The 20,361-nt window shown below is 31.5% G+C and overlaps 2 protein-coding genes across 7 annotated transcripts; both read right to left on the reverse strand.

Moving 5' to 3' along the window:
* Positions 1 to 6,169: 6,169 nt before the first annotated feature.
* On the reverse strand, positions 6,170 to 11,481 carry LOC107904771 (uncharacterized). Of its 2 annotated transcripts, XR_001686324.2 has the most exons (3): positions 11,217 to 11,434; positions 7,680 to 11,101; positions 6,170 to 7,317 (listed from the first exon to the last, which is right to left on the reverse strand). XR_001686324.2 is itself a non-coding variant. In XM_016831253.2 (2 exons), exon 2 carries the CDS (start codon positions 11,071 to 11,073, stop codon positions 10,753 to 10,755), a length of 321 nt encoding a protein of 106 aa, XP_016686742.1. In that variant the 5' UTR covers positions 11,074 to 11,101; positions 11,217 to 11,481; the 3' UTR covers positions 10,592 to 10,752. The 2 variants fall into 2 exon arrangements, 1 of the variants encoding a protein (XP_016686742.1); XM_016831253.2 differs by lacking the exon at positions 6,170 to 7,317 and having other exon boundaries at positions 10,592 to 11,101; positions 11,217 to 11,481.
* Positions 11,482 to 16,029: 4,548 nt separating this feature from the next.
* On the reverse strand, positions 16,030 to 18,918 carry LOC107904770 (dynamin-related protein 12A). 5 transcript variants are annotated; one of them, XR_001686321.2, is made up of 8 exons: positions 18,604 to 18,890; positions 18,325 to 18,352; positions 18,120 to 18,206; positions 17,625 to 17,744; positions 17,407 to 17,496; positions 16,869 to 16,930; positions 16,462 to 16,601; positions 16,030 to 16,374 (listed from the first exon to the last, which is right to left on the reverse strand). XR_001686321.2 is itself a non-coding variant. In XM_016831252.2 (2 exons), exons 1-2 carry the CDS (start codon positions 16,573 to 16,575, stop codon positions 16,246 to 16,248), a joined length of 243 nt encoding a protein of 80 aa, XP_016686741.1. In that variant the 5' UTR covers positions 16,576 to 16,624; the 3' UTR covers positions 16,030 to 16,245. The 5 variants fall into 5 exon arrangements, 1 of the variants encoding a protein (XP_016686741.1); XR_005914199.1 differs by having other exon boundaries at positions 16,462 to 16,930; positions 18,604 to 18,918; XR_005914201.1 differs by lacking the exon at positions 18,604 to 18,890 and adding an exon at positions 18,486 to 18,498 and having other exon boundaries at positions 16,462 to 16,930.
* Positions 18,919 to 20,361: the final 1,443 nt, after the last annotated feature.

Raw genomic sequence — 20,361 nt, forward strand, 5'->3', positions numbered from 1 at the left:
GGTTCAACCTTCGGTGTAGGTTGTGGTCTCGGCCTCTCATCTTCTTCGCCTTCATTCGTGGTTGATTGCGATCGGTTGCAATCCGTGAGTCAGATGATCCACTTTGGTAGAACAATGATCTCGGAGGTGTTTGCGGCACCATCGACGTAAGGGTATAACTATATTATGTCCCATGCATCGATGGCATAACGGCTGGACTCTCAGTTAGTGCCCAAATTGTAGATGGGCTATACACCATCATCGGCATCGTCATCATTGGAAATGTTGATGGCACCGATGTGTAATACGCTGGGGATAGAGGTTCGAAAATAAAACCTAACATTGAAGTAGAAGTAGAAAAATATGGTGAAATATATGGTGCTTCTATGAAAATGAAAGGGTTAGTATACGCACTAGAATAAGACGAGACATACTGGCCAGGGGGTGGTGCGGCCATCGGTGACGGTTCTTGTGTAGGTGCTGACGATGGACCCATCTTGCTAGACCTTGGATGTATAGGCGCCCGTCGTGGCCTCCTCATATGCGGTTGTCAACTCCTCGCCTCTTCCCCTAACAAGTATGGCTTGCCATAAACCTTAAAGCATTGCATGTACTCCGAATTGCAGGCTAACTCCAGAGTGACAATGGCCTCGTGAGTAGGTAAAAACTCGAACCTATTATTTCACATGTTGATATATTTGGTGTGGAATATTAGCCAGTTCTCATCCGTCCTCCTTCGCAAGTCGATAGGATGCAGATCATCGAGTTCTTGAGGTTCCACTAGAACCGATTGCCTAAACCCGAATTGCCACAACACTCTATCCGGTTCGTGCATCTCCATGGTAGCGTACACTACCAATGGCACCTTCATATGTCAAATGTTGGGATTCACCAAGAATATCGACGGGATGCATTCTTGAATTGTCGGATCCTCGTATGACATCCATTTAAACTATATTAAAATAATAAAAATTTTAGATATATATATATCCTACTAAATCTCAAATCAACTACATTAATATTATATAATTCAAATTTTAAAAAATACATATCTCCACTTTCGATCGTTGGTCTAATAGAAGTCGTATATCTCGAAACTCATTCGGTAGTCCTGCGTAAATCGGCCCATGGTTCCACCTATTGAAATAATTTGTTAGCAAAATAATTTAATTTTAATTAATTTTATTTGGCTTAAAGGTGCAAAAAGCCCTCAAGCTTAAAAAAAAACAATTAAGCCCCTGCTTCTTCTTTGTTTTCACTCAATTGGATTCTTGAACTTTCAAAATGTATCAAAAAGACCCTCAAATATTTTCAAAAAAGACAATTAAGACCCTACTTTTATTAAAAATTAGAAAAAAATATAAAAAATTAATATCCATAAAATCTATAAATATTATTAAATTTTAATAAAAAAATTTAATTATTAAAAATTTATTAAAAATTAGAAAAAAAATATAAAAATCATAAAAAATATATAAAAAATTGTAAAATTTTATAAAATCGTAAGAAAATTATACAAAATGTAAAGAAATATAAATTTCCTAAAAAAATTTATAAAAAGTATCGTACCAAAAGAAGCATTTTATAATTTTTCTATAATTTTTATTGGTTTTTTTATAATTTTCGCCGTATGTCACGCTGTGTTGCGACATGTGATGACTTTAATTGAAAAAAAATTAGGGGTCATTAATTTTTTGATAATTTTTATAATAATTTACAATTTTTTATTTTTTTTACGATTTTAATAAAAAGTTCTAATTTTTAATAAATTTTAATTTTTTTAAATTTTTATTAAAATTTAATAATTTTTTTGAAATTTATTTTTTTATAATTTTTAATGAGAGCAAGGGCTTAATTGCTTTTTTGAAAAATTTGGAGGGTCTTTTTGATGCATTTTGAAAGTTCAAGTACCCAATTGAGTGGGAAAAAAGTAGGGGCCTAATTGCTTTTTTTGAAGAAGTTTGAGGGTCTTTTGGGGCCTAATTGCTTTTTTTGAAGAAGTTTGAGGGTCTTTTTGATGCATTTTGAAAGTTCAAGTGCTCAATTGAGTGCAAAAAAAAAAGGAGGGACTTAATTACTTTTTTTATTTTTTAAATTTGAGGGCGTTTTACACCCTTAAGTCATTTTATTATGGTAAATATATTATCTAATAAATTTTACCTTGTTACGAGTGAGAATATACAATGGTAGTTCGCTCGAGGACGTAAAAATGGCAGTCGATACCGAGCCCATGATTGCAGTAGTAGCATGCAACCACCAATTTTAATTTTCCATGGTTGTGCCGCCCAACACATCTCCCAGTACAATGTCACCAACACGGTGGACCCCCAATTGAGTTCGTCCGTTTTTCTGAAGTTAATGAGTTTCAGCAGCCACCTTAGATGGACAAGATTTCGCAACTTATCCGACATTTGGATACCCCCGATGATCTGAATGATGTATGCCTGAGTGTGTTGTTCTATTTGGATTTCAGTCGAATCTTTATCGAGCCCACCGAAATTTCTTCTTAACCAACCCATTTTGATCCGGCCTCCATAAATCGTCTCTGGAACCCTTTTCAAATGTTTGTCGCATATATCTCTCCAATCGGCTGCATAAACTGACCCAGTGACTACTCGCCCATCCACCGGTAACTCGAGTTGTAACTGTACGTCCTCCAGAGTGATAATACATTCGTCGCATGAAAGATGAAATTTGTGCATCTTGGGTCTCCACCTTTCCACCAATGCACTTACAAGTGTCGGATTCAACTTACACCCCTTACCTACAAGGGGCACGTGCAAAAAACCGACATCTCTCAAGTAGGGTTCAATTAAGGGTAATGGATGAGTGAGTAGATTACAAATATAGGCCTCCAAAACTCGATCTTCTGCTCATTTAGGTAAAAAACATACAAAATATTAAATTCAAATATAATAAGAAATCTAATAAAAAATATTCTTACCATTTGCAATTGATTAACGAAAATGTGGTTGTCATTAAAACGAATTGGAGAACTGGTCATTGCTAATCTCGAAAAACATCGAATAATTTCTAATAGAAAAAATAATTTACAAAAATGTTAAGATAATTTTAATAAATAAAATAAAATTTAGAGAGATAAAATTTGAGTGAGAATTTAATAGGGAATTGGGAGAAATTTGAGAGAGATTTGAGAATGTGAGAGAGAGTTGAGATTGAATTGTAAGAAAAATGAAATGGGGGGTTTATATAGGAAAAAATTGGACCGTTGGGGGAGGGGGGGTCCAATAGCCGTTGGAGAAAGTAGCCATTGGAGGTTACCATTGGGGGAAAACGTTTCTAACTGGAAGCATTTTCCAGTGACTTGGCAGAAAATGCGTCCAGTTAGAAGCATTTTCCTAGTAACACGCTGAAACCGCTTATAGCTGGAAGCGTTTTCGTAAAAATGACTTATTCCAGTAATTTTTCCAAAAAATTTACCTATTTTGATAAATTTTTTTTATTTTTCGACATTTTGAGTAAATTAATATCTTTTATTTTATTTTTATTTTACTTATATTTAAAAAACGTGTTAGCTCAACTAACGAAGTAACTTAATAATCTCTATTTCAATTTTTTATACATTCTATTTAAAAATATTTAAAAACATTATCATTCTTCATATATTTGAAAACTTATTTTAAAAAATATTTATGAAAACTTATTTTAAAGAATATTTTTTAAAGTAATTAGTATGGTATTAATGGACATATTATTTGTTGTTTTAGTATGGATAGGTATCGATATTGATGTGTTTTGATGTACTATTTCAAGTTTATCAATACTTAAATATTTTTTCGCATATACATATTTATAGTCTAATTTTTAATTTCTTGATAAATTATATATACATTTAATTTTTTTTTACATATATATTTATAGTCTAAGATTTTGTCTTCATAATCTCAAAAGATCTTTGTAAAATAAAAGTTTACACTTTTTAAGTTTTTGTTTTTGTCTAGCGGCGGTGTTAGCCTCCAGGCTAACTACTGCCCGCCTTTTTCTCCTGCTCATTAACCATTTTTTTTTCTTTTTCTCATTCACTTCATACATCTTCTCTATTTTTAATTTGCAAATCTATTTTGTGGGTATCTTTATTGTCTTCACAAATTGTGATGGACAGATGATGGCTGGTGCCTATCATTGTTGAAACACCATCGACCACCAACAGTTTCTTTTAGAAAGTGGGTAGCTCTTCGTTACTTCTTCATCTGTTTCTGTTTTGTAAGTTTAAGAATAATAAATTTTTTCATGAGTCAGTTTGGACTCGTGCTGTTTTAAGTTTTATATGTTTTTGTTTGTTTTTCCATTGTTTAATAAGTCTTCACTTTTAGAAGTTTTTGTTTACTCTTGTAGTATGCTTTTTAGTCTTGCTTATGCATGTAGTCTTGCTTTTGTGAGTAATTTTAGGATGGGTTTTGTTACCGTCCCCTCTAGTTCAGTGGATGCTTGGTTCTTTTGCCAATTTATGCCTACCGTTTTGAACCATTCGGGGCTGATCTTCTTATTGTATTAAGTGCTTGCAATCAGTCCTAATATGCCGTTTTTGAGTTATGGCAGAGTCAATTGTTAATATACCATAATGTTCTATTGATGCTAAAGCTGAAGCTTTTGTTGTGTTGATAGAGCTTGTCCTTTAGCGCGTACAATGGGTGTTTGTTATTTTTTTCCTCCGAATTGTATGGTCTCATTTATTGAATGAATTAATAAATTTCTCTTTTAAAAAAAATTCTGTCTTCGTAAATTGTTACTGTGGTAAAAAAAAGAAGTTATATATTATATAGACAAGCAAATATATGTTAATTATATCCATATAAATATATTTACATGTAAATATAAACTTTAAAATTATTAATTATGTTGAATAATTGAATTTAACAACTTTTAATTTTATATATAATTATAAAAAAGGTACAAACCAATATTGACTAAAACGAGTTACAATACACCAAAATAATAAACGTATCGAAATTTTAACTGAAACAAATCATATTCTACATAATATTGATTTAAGACCATAACATTATATGCCTGCTGATATGACGGGTACCAATATGGTAACAACCATCATGATATTTTCTGCATTTGTTACTTTTTCTTTCTTTCTTTTTAACAAAATTGCATCCTAAAGTGAAGAAAAGGATGCATTTATAGCTCTAATTGTTGTTCGGGAGAGTTTGTATTCCCTTTCTTATCAGCAGTCTTTAATCATCAGCAATATATTGTACTGATGATACCATAACCACTGTACAAATAAATTGCAATACTAATAATCATCAGCACGGTAAAAATAAACAAGCTCATAAATTTTATCGTAGCTTCGCATTACATGGATGTGCTAGGATGCTTTGAACTATTTGGGTTGATGAAGGAACATGGGGCAGTGCTTAACTATATCTATATTAGATTCACAGGATTCTATCTGTTATTAGTTATGGAGGGCTTGTGGATGAAGGATTACAGCGTGCCAATGGAGCCCTTCTATCTTTTCCAAGAGCATTTGTATATATGATATATGTGCATCTGAATGTGAGGTTTCTTGTAATGGGTTGCATTCCTAAAATTTAAGAAAAAGTTGCATCCACAGGTATGACTACCTAATATTTAAAATGGAAAATTTTCAGTATTAGGACCAAAGTGAAAAACTACGCTGGGAGTTCAATTTAGCTTTTAAAAAATCTCTCTTAATTTTAGGAGGATGATATATAGATAATATGTACATATGTGCATTTATTTTGGAGTTTCAACTTCCTTGTTTTGCAAGGTGTTATTGAACTGCTTTTATCTATCCCACAAGCATTCTGTTTGACAATCCATTCTCCTTTACAAGCTTCTGTGCAAGTAGATGATTCATTCTTCATTTTCATTCATCATAAGTATGTGATTTACCTTTTGAGTACTGCAGATACTTTGAAAGCATGAATAAATTGCAATACTAATAATCATCAGCACGGTACCATATCCGAAATAGAATATATACATTCATTATTGTAAAATATATCTACTTAACCATACTAAAAAAAATTCATATAAAACTATTTAAACCCCACAACAATATCACATTCCATATAGTACGAATGATCCCCATTTGCCAAAGAAAATCCTCAAGAAATTGAAATGCTAGATAATTATTATGAGAACTTTACAAATCTATCCTACTCGGATTTAGTAAGTCACAGATATGAATATATTTCCGATGAATATATATTTGGAAAGTCATATGCCCATTACCATATTCGAATATGCGCCGAAAACATACGTTGAATACGGATACTTTACGGAAAATAAAAGAGTCGAGCAAATACAAAATGAAAATGAAACAAAGCCAAAGTTTATTCATGTAGAGCAAAACAGATAATTCTTCAACAAGCAAAAGTACTATTCATAAAAAATCTAACTGGATAAACCTGTATGCTAAGCATGCTCTACTTTTATTTCCATTTCTCAACCAACTTGATTAGGCTTTTAAACTCCTTAACTCTTAATCTTATCGGTGATAAGCTTAATATTTTCCTGCAATTGATAATCCAATTCTTTCAACTGCTCTAAATTATTCCAATCACAGTTATTTTCACCTGCCATGGTTTCGGCCAAAGCAAGTTCCTTCTCCAGCTCTCGGTTTTTCTTTTTTCGTTTCTCTAACCTACCATTCAACTGCAATATGCTTCTTTTAAGAAGAACGGTTTGGTCCATCATATTCTTACCTCGTTGCTGTGCCGGTGAACTCTTGAACTTTTTGAGAACTTGACATGCTTCGGCTTTGGACGGCCAAACATCCGGTTGTGCATCGTAAGAACTGAAGATTATAGCACAAGCAGCAACACCGCAAAGGGTTGTCAGTTCACTCAGCTTCTTCAGCAGCCCGGCCTTTCGCTTCTTTAGAGTCGTTTTCCTGGCATATTCGTTAGAAATCAACTCATACACAGTTGCCTTTCTGCCCATGGTTAGGAATACAGAGAAGGTATTAATGCCGCGTGTCTACGCCCCTCTGGAAAAATTACATATATAGATGGACAGCCTCAAGCATATATGGTTAAATATCATAATGTGGTAACATTGTAACTGAACAGCTCATATTTTTTTCACGAGCATATTCTAAAGTGGGGCCACAATAAAACTGATAAATCGAGAAACCTTTCAAATATGACAATTTTAAAGGATACCTTACTAATTTAACAGAAAGCCTTAGGAGGATTTCGAATTGTAGCGGTTTTCATGGATGAGTATATGGCAAGCAATTTAAAAGGGACAGCTAAGGAAAGATTGCCCACCATGTATGTAATGTACTAATGCGTGCTTGAATTTGTACTTTAGACGAGGACAGATTCTTTTTATTACCTGAAAATGGGAATATAGGAGAGCATATGCTATCATCATGTCACATAACTGAGTACAAAGCAGAGAGGGGTGAACTTGAAAAAGGCTAAAAGTGAAAGAGAAATGAATTCATCTATTATTAATTTCTTCAAAAAGTTGTATAGGGAAGGATATTCATTGTGAGACGTTAATAAATACTAAAAAGCAAATAAGCAACATGTATTTCCTAATCAACATGGAACAGATCATTGATTTCAGAGAGAGAAGTCACCTCCAGAGACATAAATAAGGTTTAAAAGAAGAATTCAACCTTTAACAGTCATTAACCAGCTATGTAACTTGTGATCGTTCACTATCAACTCATAGAAAAGATAGATGATTACCATCTGAGGATGCTGATCACACGCCACTGAGAACCAGCATAGTTCATCGGCAATTTTCCTGGAGATTCTCCAGAAATTACATCAAAGTCAATAAGTAAAGGTTAATCATCTGTAATAGTGACCACAAATCAACCCTTTCATTCTTGATGGTAATCTGATGTCCTATCATTCAGTGGTCATCTTCAACCCACCGCTGTTTATCACCATAACAAAATAATAAGGCATAAGGTGAAAACATTCTAATGAAAGCAAGAATGAAAAGTTATGAGTTTCTGAAAACAATTTGTTATGGAAAGAACTTTCTATTCAGCAGAACGGCAGAGCAATAAATTAAATAGAGGACTCTGAAATGCTATATGTAGAAACAGATCAACTTTATAAAAGATCCATTATTTAACAATTATGTTAGAATGCTCAAAGTCATAAAACTTATCCATTCCTTCGTCAAACAGATTGGATCGCATGTATGCTGTGAAAAGCATGTCCTCGCGCAAACACATGCTCAATCAAACAAGCACAGCCATGCACAAAGTTTCAGGTGTATTATGTGCAAAATTATGCATTATGGAGTAAAAAGAGGGGTATACAAAGCAAAGGCAATAACATACGGGAAAATATCATGACCAAGTCAGTACATTGGGCATTAGTTTATAAGGAACGGCAATAACATACGGGAAAATATCATGACCAAGTCAGTAAATTGGGCATTAGTTTATAAGAAACACCAATAACAGTATTTTCTACCATTATCCTATTCCATGGAATTTTTTTGTTTAATGCCTAGTTTTTAATAGGTGCATTATGGATGGCATAATCCAAATGAAAGGCAAGAATTAATTCAAGTGTTTAGTTTTGAACCATAAATTTCGTGCCGGTAACCCATATGTGGAGGCAACTTTCTTAGATATGATTACAGCCAGACACCAAAAAGTCAAGAGCTACCAATTACATTCTTAAGAAATAGGCATCTCCCTATAAGAAAACCAAATCTTTGAGTTTTGATGCACACCTGAATTTGCACTTGCTTTGCATTGACAGTTGGCTTGTCACTTATGCAGAGTTTTCTGTCCAACTCCAAACAGCTTTCCTTAATCTGTTTTTCACATTTCTAATGGGTAACTTCCAAGTTTCATATTTCATTTCCTATAAATGCTTCTCCAATTGAGTGCATCATCACTCTTCCAGATTCATCATAAAAACTAAACTCCTTCAAGAAAGAAATTCAACAACTTAATATCTTGCGCCTACTAGTAGTCTCTACATGAACCATATAGTAAACAACAAAACAGTAATTAGATCTCCAGGAATTATTTCCCTCATGTCCACCTTTGACAAGAGTTACAATTGTCATGTGATAATCAGGGCAGGATTTCAAATTCACCGTAGCAGGAGGTAGGTTTGGTGATCTAGTAAGTCTGAAAGTGATTGGTAAATTATCTGTGATAGTTCATCGCTGAGCTCCCTTTGGCTCTGGGAGTAGGCTTCTCAGCAACATACCTAAATTTCCTTCTTTATCCAAAATCTTTTCAACCTTGCTTGGTTAATTGATTCTTAAGATGAGAGCTAACCTAAATACAACTCAGACCAGGTTCCTTCTTAACACTTTACTGTTGCATCTGTTCGCTGACACTAGAAAGCCACTTATTTGCATTCTTGGGGTTCAAATTCAATTATTTTCCTTGCAAGTTTCACAGTTATGGTGTCCTTTACAAACCTTAAAAGCACTCAACAAGACTCACCACATTACTGGATTATATCCCTAATACCGGATGTGAGGATGACATTTTCTACCGCTGCTAGCCTTCCAGCATGCCCAAAGAGGTCAACACAACAGAGAATAATGCTCTACATTGGTTTCAACTTCATAATCTTTCATGCTTTCAAAGTATCTGCAGTACTCAAAAGGTAAATCACATACTTATGATGAATGAAAATGAAGAATGAATCATCTACTTGCACAGAAGCTTGTAAAGGAGAATGGATTGTCAAACAGAATGCTTGTGGGATAGATAAAAGCAGTTCAATAACACCTTGCAAAACAAGGAAGTTAAAACTCCAAAATAAATGCACATATGTACATATTATCTATATATCATCCTCCTAAAATTATGAGAGATTTTTTAAAAGCTAAATTGAACTCCCAGCTTAGCTTTTCACTTTGGTCCTAATACTGAAAATTTTCCATTTTAAATATTAGGTAGCCATACCTGTGGATGCAACTTTTTCTTAAATTTTAGGAATGCAACCCATTACAAGAAACCTCACATCCAGATGCACATATATCATATATACAAATGCACTTGGAAAAGATAGAAGGGTTCTGTTGGCACGCTGTAATCCTTCATCCACAAGCCCTCCATAACTAATAACCGATAGAATAATGTGAATCTAATATAGATATAATTAAGCACTGCCCCATGTTCCTTCATCAACCCAAATAGGTCAAAGCATCCTAGCACATCCATGTAATGCGAAGCTACGATAATCACTTACCAAGAAACTACATCTGAACAGTCTCTTGAAATGTGAGATCAGCAGAGTCTACCTCACTCCACTTATCATACATGAAACCTATCCACGACCACTTTGAATGGCAAATCAAAGAACCTAATCACCAATCTTGTTGATGCTAAATCTGCAAGAGCACTCAACATATTGGAGATAATGAACTCATCTGGTCATCCTTCAGATGCCAGCAGTTCATAAATCATATTCAATGCGCTTTCAAGTTGCACATCATGAACATGGCCAGAAATCATGGATGCCCTTGATACATGATAGAGTTCATATTTATGCCACATCTACCTTCTACCTTTAAGTGTCAATGCATCTTATAATAAACATTTAGCCATTACAATTATTTAAAAAAGTATAAAGGAATGTCTCACATCCACATTGTAAGAAAAATAATGTAAAGAATAGAATTAATGTTCATTTTTTTCTCCCAAAATTCATACACACTATCTTCATCAATACTAGCTAGTTCATCAAAAACCTTAATAATGCATTCCCAAACTGAATGTGAACTTTCTTTTTCCTACATAAAAATGGAAACTGAACTTTTAACGTATAACTACTTGGGAACTTTATCATCAGAGGTTGGAGCCTTTTTAACAGATGTACCAGAGTTTGCTGCTTCTTCATTTTCGACAAGCTTCCGGAGTCTTTCTTGAAGGGCTCGCACTCGATCCTCAGTCTTACGAAGTTTCCTCCATCTGTAAATAGTCCAAAGTGCCAAGCCGCCATAAACAAGCGTGTAAGACCCCCATACATAAGGATACGTTTCAGCGTGCTCCTTGATTTTCCGATATCGTTCCTGCACCAATTCCGCTAGGCTAGCCGGCGGAGTAGCTGTAGTTTCCTGAGACGCTTGCCCTTCTCGCTGAGTCGCCATTGTCGGCCTTTGAATGATTATCAAACCCCTGCCAAGTAAGAAAAGGTTTTAGAAATGGAAATTAGAATAAAAAGATTCAAAATCAAATTCATAATCTTTCTTATAATCAAAAGTTCAACAACAATTTGGCAGGATAACTTAACCTCGGTTGCTCGGACTCGTCGTTTACGGCGCCAAACCGCGACACTCACTGACACGAGCGCGTGGCCGGAGCTCGAGAAAAATGAAGAAGAAACAGTAAAAGAAAAAAAAAACCCCGACGAAGATGGAAATGGAGATGGCGGCGGCGGAAAAATAAATAAAATTAATAGGGCTTGCTAATATCTGATCAAAATATTTTCGAATTTTCAAATTTTATTCTAACAAAGTTTAATAGTATAATGCTAAATTTAACCTTTAATGTTTACTCTTTTTATCACTTTAGTCCTAATTTCTTTTATGGCTGCATACCTCACCCTTCAAATTTTAACCAAAATAAAAATTAACTTTTAGGATAAAATACAAGAATAATCATCAAACTATTGAATTTGTTTTATTTTAGTCACTCAATTATTAAAATTTTCAATTTAATCAAACTTTTCGAAAAGCTTATGTAGAATTTTCGGTATTTCCACCTAATATTTCAAAATTTGCACAATTATAATTAAAAAGGTTGGCCATTAAATAATTTTGTTTCCGTTTTGGTGCGTTTTGCCTATGGAAACATAAACAAAATTGTTTTAATTCTTAAACCCAAATTATATTACTTGTTATCGTGGGTTTATTAAAGTGTATTGTATTGAAGAGGTCCTGAAAATGTTCAAAGTTAGTGTTTAGTGATGAGAGAGTTATTCAAAAATTTCGAATAAAATTAATGGTGGGTTTGGATGGGTGATGCGGTGCATTTAGTTTATTTTTATCTTAGGTTATAATATTATTGTAATATCTAATCTCATTACTATCACTATTTTTACACTAATTACAGGTAAACATGCTGCTCATCCAAACCCACTCTAAATTTCTAGTTTTAGAAGTATGATTGATTGAGAGTTGGAATGTTTGAACTGTCCATGAAAGATTGAAGGGTAAAAAATTAGAAAGATGAAAAATATAATATTTTTATAGGCGTGCTTGGTAGGAAAGATGAAAAAATAGAAAGAAATATTTGTTCATTGCTTCGTAGAATTAAAAAAATAAAATAAAATATTTAAAAAAATACATAATTTTAAATTAACATACACCTCTCTATCATTTTTTTCTCCTCTCATTTTTCCAATTTGGAAATTTTGAATTTTATGCATTGCAATGGAAAATGATCATAAACCTATTTTATTTCTTCTCATTTTTCTTCTCGATCAAACTAACTCAAAATTTATTTTTTTGCCACTTTTTCACCCACCCAAATGCGAAGTTATCCCAGAAAATAATTTTTTAAAAAATAGTTGCTTTAAAATATATTTTTTTTAATTTGTAAAATTATTAAATTGACCCCACAAAAATATTGTAAAAATATTTTATAAAAATAAATTATTTTATAGGAAAATAAATTAATCTTTTCCCACTCACCAAAATTTAAATTTTCTTAATATTTTTCTTTCATCATTTATCACTTTTCTCCCAAATTTCTCTTATTTTTCACACACACTCTCCAAAACTTAACTATATTTTAATACTTTTAAGTGCGTCTTCCTAATTTGGTAACAACTGATTCTTTTCTTTACAAGGTGTATTGATTAATCTCTAAAAAAAAAAAAGATTGTGACTTGTGATGGATTAGGATTTTTTTTGTAAAGTTTAGTTTTATAATTAAATGATTTTGGGATGTTGATTTTATATGACATTCTTAATCTCTTAATTTGGTAATAACTTTTAGATTTGTATTAATACAAATCTTTGAAAAAATTAGGATTGATTGTATTTATAATCTTGAATTTCATGAATATTGATTAGAAATATTTAACATTATTGTTTAGAAATTGTTGTTGTTAGTGTGAATTTTGTGTTTAGCATATCGCATTCTCATGACAATAAAAAGAATTTATGTGGTTTTTTGTTTTTGTGAAAAACTATTTTTTTAATACAATGCCTAGAATTATCCAAAATCTCTTCCCAAATCTTAAATATTAGTTATATGTTGGCTTCATGAAAAATAAATTATTAATAATGATTTTTTTGTGTTATTAATTTATCTTATATTTAGTATAATTTGTCATAATAATTATATTTACTAAGTTGATATTTGATAAACGAAAAAAATTAAATAATGAAAAATTAAATACGGGAGAAATTTATAAATATTGAATTTATATTATAAAATTGTCTGGTTTATTAGTAAAAATTACAACTACATATTATTTGATAATAGTAAATCTTGATTTTTGAAAATTATTCATTTCAAAAAAAAATTGAAACTTTGATAAGAGGAAGATAATTCAACAGTTTCAACATATTAGAAAGTGTTATGTACAATTGTGAAAAACTATGAGTTATTAGAACTTATTTGCTGTATATTTTCTATTAGTTATTATTTTAATAATTTTGTAATTTTTTTTACATTTAACTATATTATACATTAATTTATCAATTATTAATATTATATATTAGTTTATAAGAATTTTTTAAAGGTTTTATTTTTTAAAAATATTTGACCCTACACTTCAACTTTTTTGGCTCTGCCACTGCATCCAACCAAACACACCTTTAGGCTTTGCTTAGCAGAGTGAAAAGAAAATTAAAAAAATGGAAAATTGAAGGGGTGGAAAAATAAAAAGATGAAAAAATATAAATATTATTTTCATAAGTGTGCTTGGTATGAAAGATGAAAAAATTGGAAAGAAAAAATAATTTTCTTCCTCTCAATTGCTTAGTAGAGTTGAAAAGTGAAAGAAAATAAAATAAAACAATTGAAAAATGCATAATTTGAATTAAAATACAATTTTCTCTCATCTTATCATTTCAATTTAGAAGAATTGATTTTTATGTATTGTGATGGAAAATGATTACCCTTTTTTTTCTTTCCTCTCACTCTTCTTCCCAACCAAACCCACTCAAAATTTATTTTCTTTCCAATTTTCCACTCCCTCCTCTCATTCATCTACTTTTCCACCTAACCAAATATTTTTGAGTGCTTAATTGAGAGAAACAGTGAGAGGAAAGAAAATAGGAGGGGTGGTCATTTTCCATCTTCATCCTAATGCATAAAATTCAATCCTTCCAAATTAAAATAATGAGATGAGAGAAAATGAAGGTGATGTGTATGTTAGTTCAAAATAATGCAAATTTCAAATATTTTATTTTCTTTCCTTCCATTTTTCAACTCAACCAAGCAAAGGATTAAAAGAAAAAGTAATTTCTTTCCATTTTTTCATCTCTCCTACCAACCATACTTATGGAAAGAAAAATTTTGTTTTCCATCTTTTTAGTTTTCAACCCCTTCGATTTTTCATTCTTTCAATTTTCTTTCTACTCTACCAAGTAAAGCCTAAGGGCACGTTTGGTTCGCTGTATTGGATTAGAGGTGTATTGGATTAGAGGTATAATGGAATAGAGGTGTAATGGAATAGAGGTGTAATAGCATAATGGAAAAAACTAAAATGACTAGAATACCCTTAGCATAAATTTGTTTAGGTAAATGATTATTGTTATTATTATTAAATTTTAATAAGATTATTAATATAAATAATAAATAATTTAATCATATTTTAACATAATTATTATTAAATATAATTTAATAAAAATATATAATTTAATAAAATTCTTAATATTAAATATTCTTATATGAATTTAATAAAATCATAATATATAATACTATAAAATATAATTTAAAATAATTATTATTAAATATAATTTAATAAAAATATATAATTTAATAAAATTCTTAATATTTAAATATTCTTAAATGAATTTACTAAAATCATAATATATGATACTATAAAATATAATTTAAAATAATTATTATTAAATATAATTTAATAAAAATATATAATTTAATAAAATTCTTAGTATTAAATATTCTTAAATGAATTTACTAAAATCATAATATATGATACTATAAAATATAATTTAAAATAATTATTATTAAAAATGTAATTTAGTAAAAATATATAATTTAATAAAATTCTTAATATTAAATATTCTTAAATGAATTTACTAAAATCATAATATATAATACTATAAAATATAATTTAAAATAATTATTATTAAAAATATAATTTAGTAAAAATATATAATTTAATAAAATTATTTAATATTAAATATTCTTATATGAATTTACTAAAATCATAATATATAATACTATAAAATATAATTTAAAATAATAAAATTTGAATCGATTAAATGATATTTGAATTGATTTGATAATATGAAATAGTACTATTAATGCATATATGTGATATGTGATTATCAGTAGCATGTAAAAGACCATGCGAATCGGTTTATAAAAGCTTGGAGGGTCGATATGGAAACTTAGCGAATCAGTAGATTCGATAAAGAAATGTCATGTTTTTTTTATTGAATTGCTAAATGAGATAGTGAATGAAATTAGCATATGGATCATGAATACATTGTTTGAATTGGTTAAAATTGAATTATGCATCGCTTATATGCTTTTAATTTATTGCATGTATTAATTTATTTTTCATATTATTTTTATATCATGTATTAATTTATTGCATGTTTGTATTATTGTATTTAGAAGTTGAGTGATTCTGAACATTATATCGAAAAACCTTCCAAGTTAATTTTCTTGAGTCAAATTATTATATATATATTTATATATCTTATTCAAAATATGACTAATTTAGAATCAAATCATTATATTCCAATATAAATATCTTAGTCAAAATATGACTAATTTTCCGAAGCATGGGAAGAGGATTTATCTAGTAATTTTAAAATTTATCTCAAAAATGCTTAAATTAATAAATTGCAAAAAGAAAAAAGAAAAAATCGAGACGTATTTGGGTCAGACTCAAGTTATTTCCAAAATGTGTTCGGATGCTTAAATTAATGAATGAAAAATCACATAAGCGATAAAGTGGCAAAACATTTGCATATTATACAGCTTTAAAGAAACTCAGAATACACAACAAATGATGTTTGCATTCTAAAATTCTTAAAAAATATATTGCTTTAACGAAAATACAACAAAAAAGATCCCAATACCATGCCTCATGGATCTAAATTTACCCACTCTTACTTCGACCAAGCGACCATATCGATTTCAGCTTGTGCACTCCTATATAATTCCAGTCTCTTCGCAAGAGCGGATCGGCGTTCCATGATTGCTGGATCCTCATTCAGTAATGCCGATAATCGTTTTTGCTACAAAAGAAATTTCCCAGAAATCATTCACTGATCATCTGTTTCACCAAAATAAGTAACAGACGGTTAAGAGAGGACATTTCTCACCTCCAGTTTACCCAATTCCGTGTAGAAAAAGTCAAGCAGGCTTCTTTTAGCTTCATGGACTTGACAATAAACAATGGACTTTGGAATCGAGTGGCGCAAAGTAGCGCAGACCATATTTACGTAAGACAAAACTGTACTTCCTGTTCATACATTGTTAGGATTTGCAGCAACAATGTTCAGCTGTCATTCTTGCACAAACCATAAAAAATGTACACTGCAAAGTTATTGGAAACAGAGGAAGTGGCAATTTGCAGCAACAATCTACAATCCACTTTTCCTAGGATTTTCGAAGAAGTCACATATAAAATACGTTATCCTAAAATATTGTTGGCAGTAACATCGTTGTAAATCTTATTTAAGTAAATTTTACTAGAAGGAGCACACAATAAAGATCAAATGCATTTTACCTTCTCAATGTAAGAGCGAACCATGTTCTCAATATCTTGCACAATGCTCTCGGGCTGACCCTCTACATTTAGCAAGATAATCAATCAATTTCAGATAGTATCATACAAATTAATCAAGAATTTCACTGATCATGTTGCAGCGGAAAAGCTAAAAGGATAGGGTTTAAAGTGATAAAATGGTATGGCTATTATATTTGAATTTAAAATGAGAAAGACAATTGCACTTTGAATATTGCACTTCTTTTTTAGGTCACCGTGGAAATATGTTGCAGACAACGAATAACAGTAATATAAGGCTTCAAATTTTCTAGGTGTAAATTTACTAGGCATTACAATATTAGACACCTTTAAGCCTTAGTGCTAGAAGTTTAAATGTTTCAAGTCCAGAAGTTATTACAACACTAAGAAAAGATACTGAACTTCAAGAACTAGTTGTTAGGCTATGTCAGATTTTTAATGCAGCCAACTAAGGAAAGATGCAGTTAGGGGCAAAGGGAATTGCATACAAGTTATGTTGCTCATATTTGTTCTTACTTACATGGTCGAGAAGTGGAGACATAGCAACAGCATTGAATAGACGTTCAGTAACATAGGTCTTGATAAGAGTCAACGTTCTTGTGTCCCATAGCTAAACATTTACAGAAAAATGTAGAATCAAGCAGAGGAAATTTTAGCCAAAGAATAAAGAATCTGGGGTTATTTCAGAAAATAGCCATAAATGCTCAAAAAACTTGTGAGGTTAATAAGATGCATCACCTTGGCAGATTTATCTAAGGAACCAGTAAGGAAGTGTGAACCGTCTGCAGATTTTGTAAGTGATGTTATTGTCTTTTTGTGACCCGATTCCTTGTCAGCCTCCCTAAGTAGTTTTCCAGTCTAGAAGACAACATCGACAAATCCAACCCGAAAGATAAGATCATTTCAACACTGGACCAGACTAACCACAGCATAAGACTTAAAACCATGCTAATTGGACTTATATTTCAACACTCAACATTGAAAACAATGGCCCCTTCTTTCTCATTAAAAGATAGAAATGAAGTAAAATAAACACAGCATAACCATTTTCTCAAATGAAAAATCATACTCTTAAGGCATATAGAGGTCATTTTAATGACTAAAAATTGGCAATGGTGTCAATCTTTATGTATTCAATCAGTTGAGACCCAACTATTATACAATAACTGCCAAAATTTTACATTTCTAACACAAAGAAAAAGCGCAACCCATCAGATTAAAAAAATCAACTACCTTCACATGGAGATTGTGTTGGACCAAGGATCATCACATTGAAATATCGCATATTATCCTCTGATGGTGAGGCACTAATTCCAGGCGCTGTATTTAAGGGAAAAACAATAAAATTAAACATTTTTCAGCCCATAACATTTAAACAAAAAAATCGATAGCAAACAATATTTAACAAGAATTTCAAAAAAAGAAGCAAAGTATTTACCTGGTTCACTGAGGAGACGCTGAGTTTCCTATTTAGATCAAAGATAAAGAAACAAAAATTAAGCATGAAACATTGACATAATTCACAGAAACAAACTAAGAAGACTTAAAACAATTTACTGAAGCTTCTGATTCATTAAAACCCCAAAACAATTCAACTACCAAATCAAACTCTAGAAACACAAAAAAAAGAACACACTATTTTTTTTAAAAAAGGAAGATTTTCTGAGGGTTCCAATGAGGAAACTGAGAAGGATGAGAGTGAGATCGAAAGAGAAACCTTAATGATTCTTCGAAGGAGATTAGTGTTGGCCATTGGCGAGATCGATGGGAAGGAAAAATAAAAAAAAAAGTATTTGGGGGTTTTGGGGATCTAGAAATGGAGAGAGATAATAAAATACCAGTGCCATGCCATGCCCACCACACGCGAAAAAAACCTATATAAAAAAGAGAGGTAAAAAAGAAAAGGAGAAGAGGCGATGAGAGTGGAGAAGAAAGCTAGAAGGAAGAAACAGAAGACATGGATTTTGGGTAAAACAGAAGCGGGAATGGGGAGGGTAAAACAGGGACCAAAACTGAAGCAGCACCTAAACTGAGCTCAAAGAAGGGATTAGAAATCGGTGGATTTCACTGATTAGGTCAGTAATGGTTTAGCCCCATAATAGTAATACATTGAACCAAACAACGGATTAGAGGCACAATAAGTGGGGCCCACCGATTAGGGGTGTATTGGCATAGCCAATACACCCAACCAAACATAGTGTTAGAGTTTGGGTTGATTAAGGGTTTAAGAAATGGAAAAAATATTTGGTACACTTGTCAGTGAAGTTTTTCGACTCCACAAGCACGATCAAGAGTTTATAAGTGTCCAATAGAGTATAGTAAAATATTGAAAAATATTGAAAGAAAGTGTAACACCCTAAACCCGGCCTAGAAGTTTAAGGCAAATCTACATCAATGCGATGAATATAGGTTTCGATAAGAATTCAAAAAACACTCAAAACTTTACTTGATTTGTAGCAAAAAAAATTTTGGAGTTTTTTGAAAACCAAAAATCCATTTTAGTCGACTTAAGTGATTTTGTAGTTTCGTGTTAGAAATTATCAGTTACTGGCGAGATTATCAAAAAGCAAGGGGGTTCAAAAACATATTACAAACCCAAAAGATCAAATCATAGTTACACCAGTGCAAAAACAATCCGGTCCTAAGTCAGAAGTTTACCTGAACAGATAAAGATAAGACAAATGGGTGAGCTACAAAGCACAATATATAACCAAACTCAAATACAAAAAAATAGATCACAACATATAAACCATAGTAACATAGAGAACTTAATAGTGGTCATATAACCCGCACAGAACAGATCCAAAGTATCACAGAAATTTCGACAATGGTAGTACAATAGAACACAACAAGATAAACAACACCAGAACAGAACAGAGAATAACAAAACATCAAATGTATGTCTATATCGATGCAATATTTTTCAAAACAATTAGAGTGCAGATTTATCAAAAAAACATCCTACCCAACTCCGCTACACACCAAAATAGAGTTCCTCAGAACTCGTCCAACCAAATCACACCAACAGATAACTGTGGACAGTGCCACCTGATTTTGTAATTAAACTGCCAGATCAGATACATGTAGTCAAGCCACTATATCACAGTTAAGCTGCCAGAACAGAATTGTGGATAAATCACCAGATAATGCAGATCATTAAATTGCTAGAAACTTTCTCCTTTCACATTATCTCAAATCCCATGCAATATGTCATGTCATGCATATATAGAGTCAGAGTGATAAGCATGTAGGTCATGCTATCGTACAATAACAGAATCAGTAGGCATGAGAGCTCATTCTTTGTAAAACTGATTTATCAAACCTCAACAGATCACATCAGATTGCTATGAAGTCATATGCATGGTTATACATCAGAATTAATACAAATCAACTCCATATATTCTTATATCACTTATTCTTAATCAACAGAGTAACATAGAGGCATACCATCACACTTAACACAATAAGAATTGTA

The sequence above is a fragment of the Gossypium hirsutum genome, chromosome D05, assembly GCF_007990345.1.
Source record: "Gossypium hirsutum isolate 1008001.06 chromosome D05, Gossypium_hirsutum_v2.1, whole genome shotgun sequence".
NCBI lineage: Eukaryota > Viridiplantae > Streptophyta > Magnoliopsida > Malvales > Malvaceae > Gossypium > Gossypium hirsutum.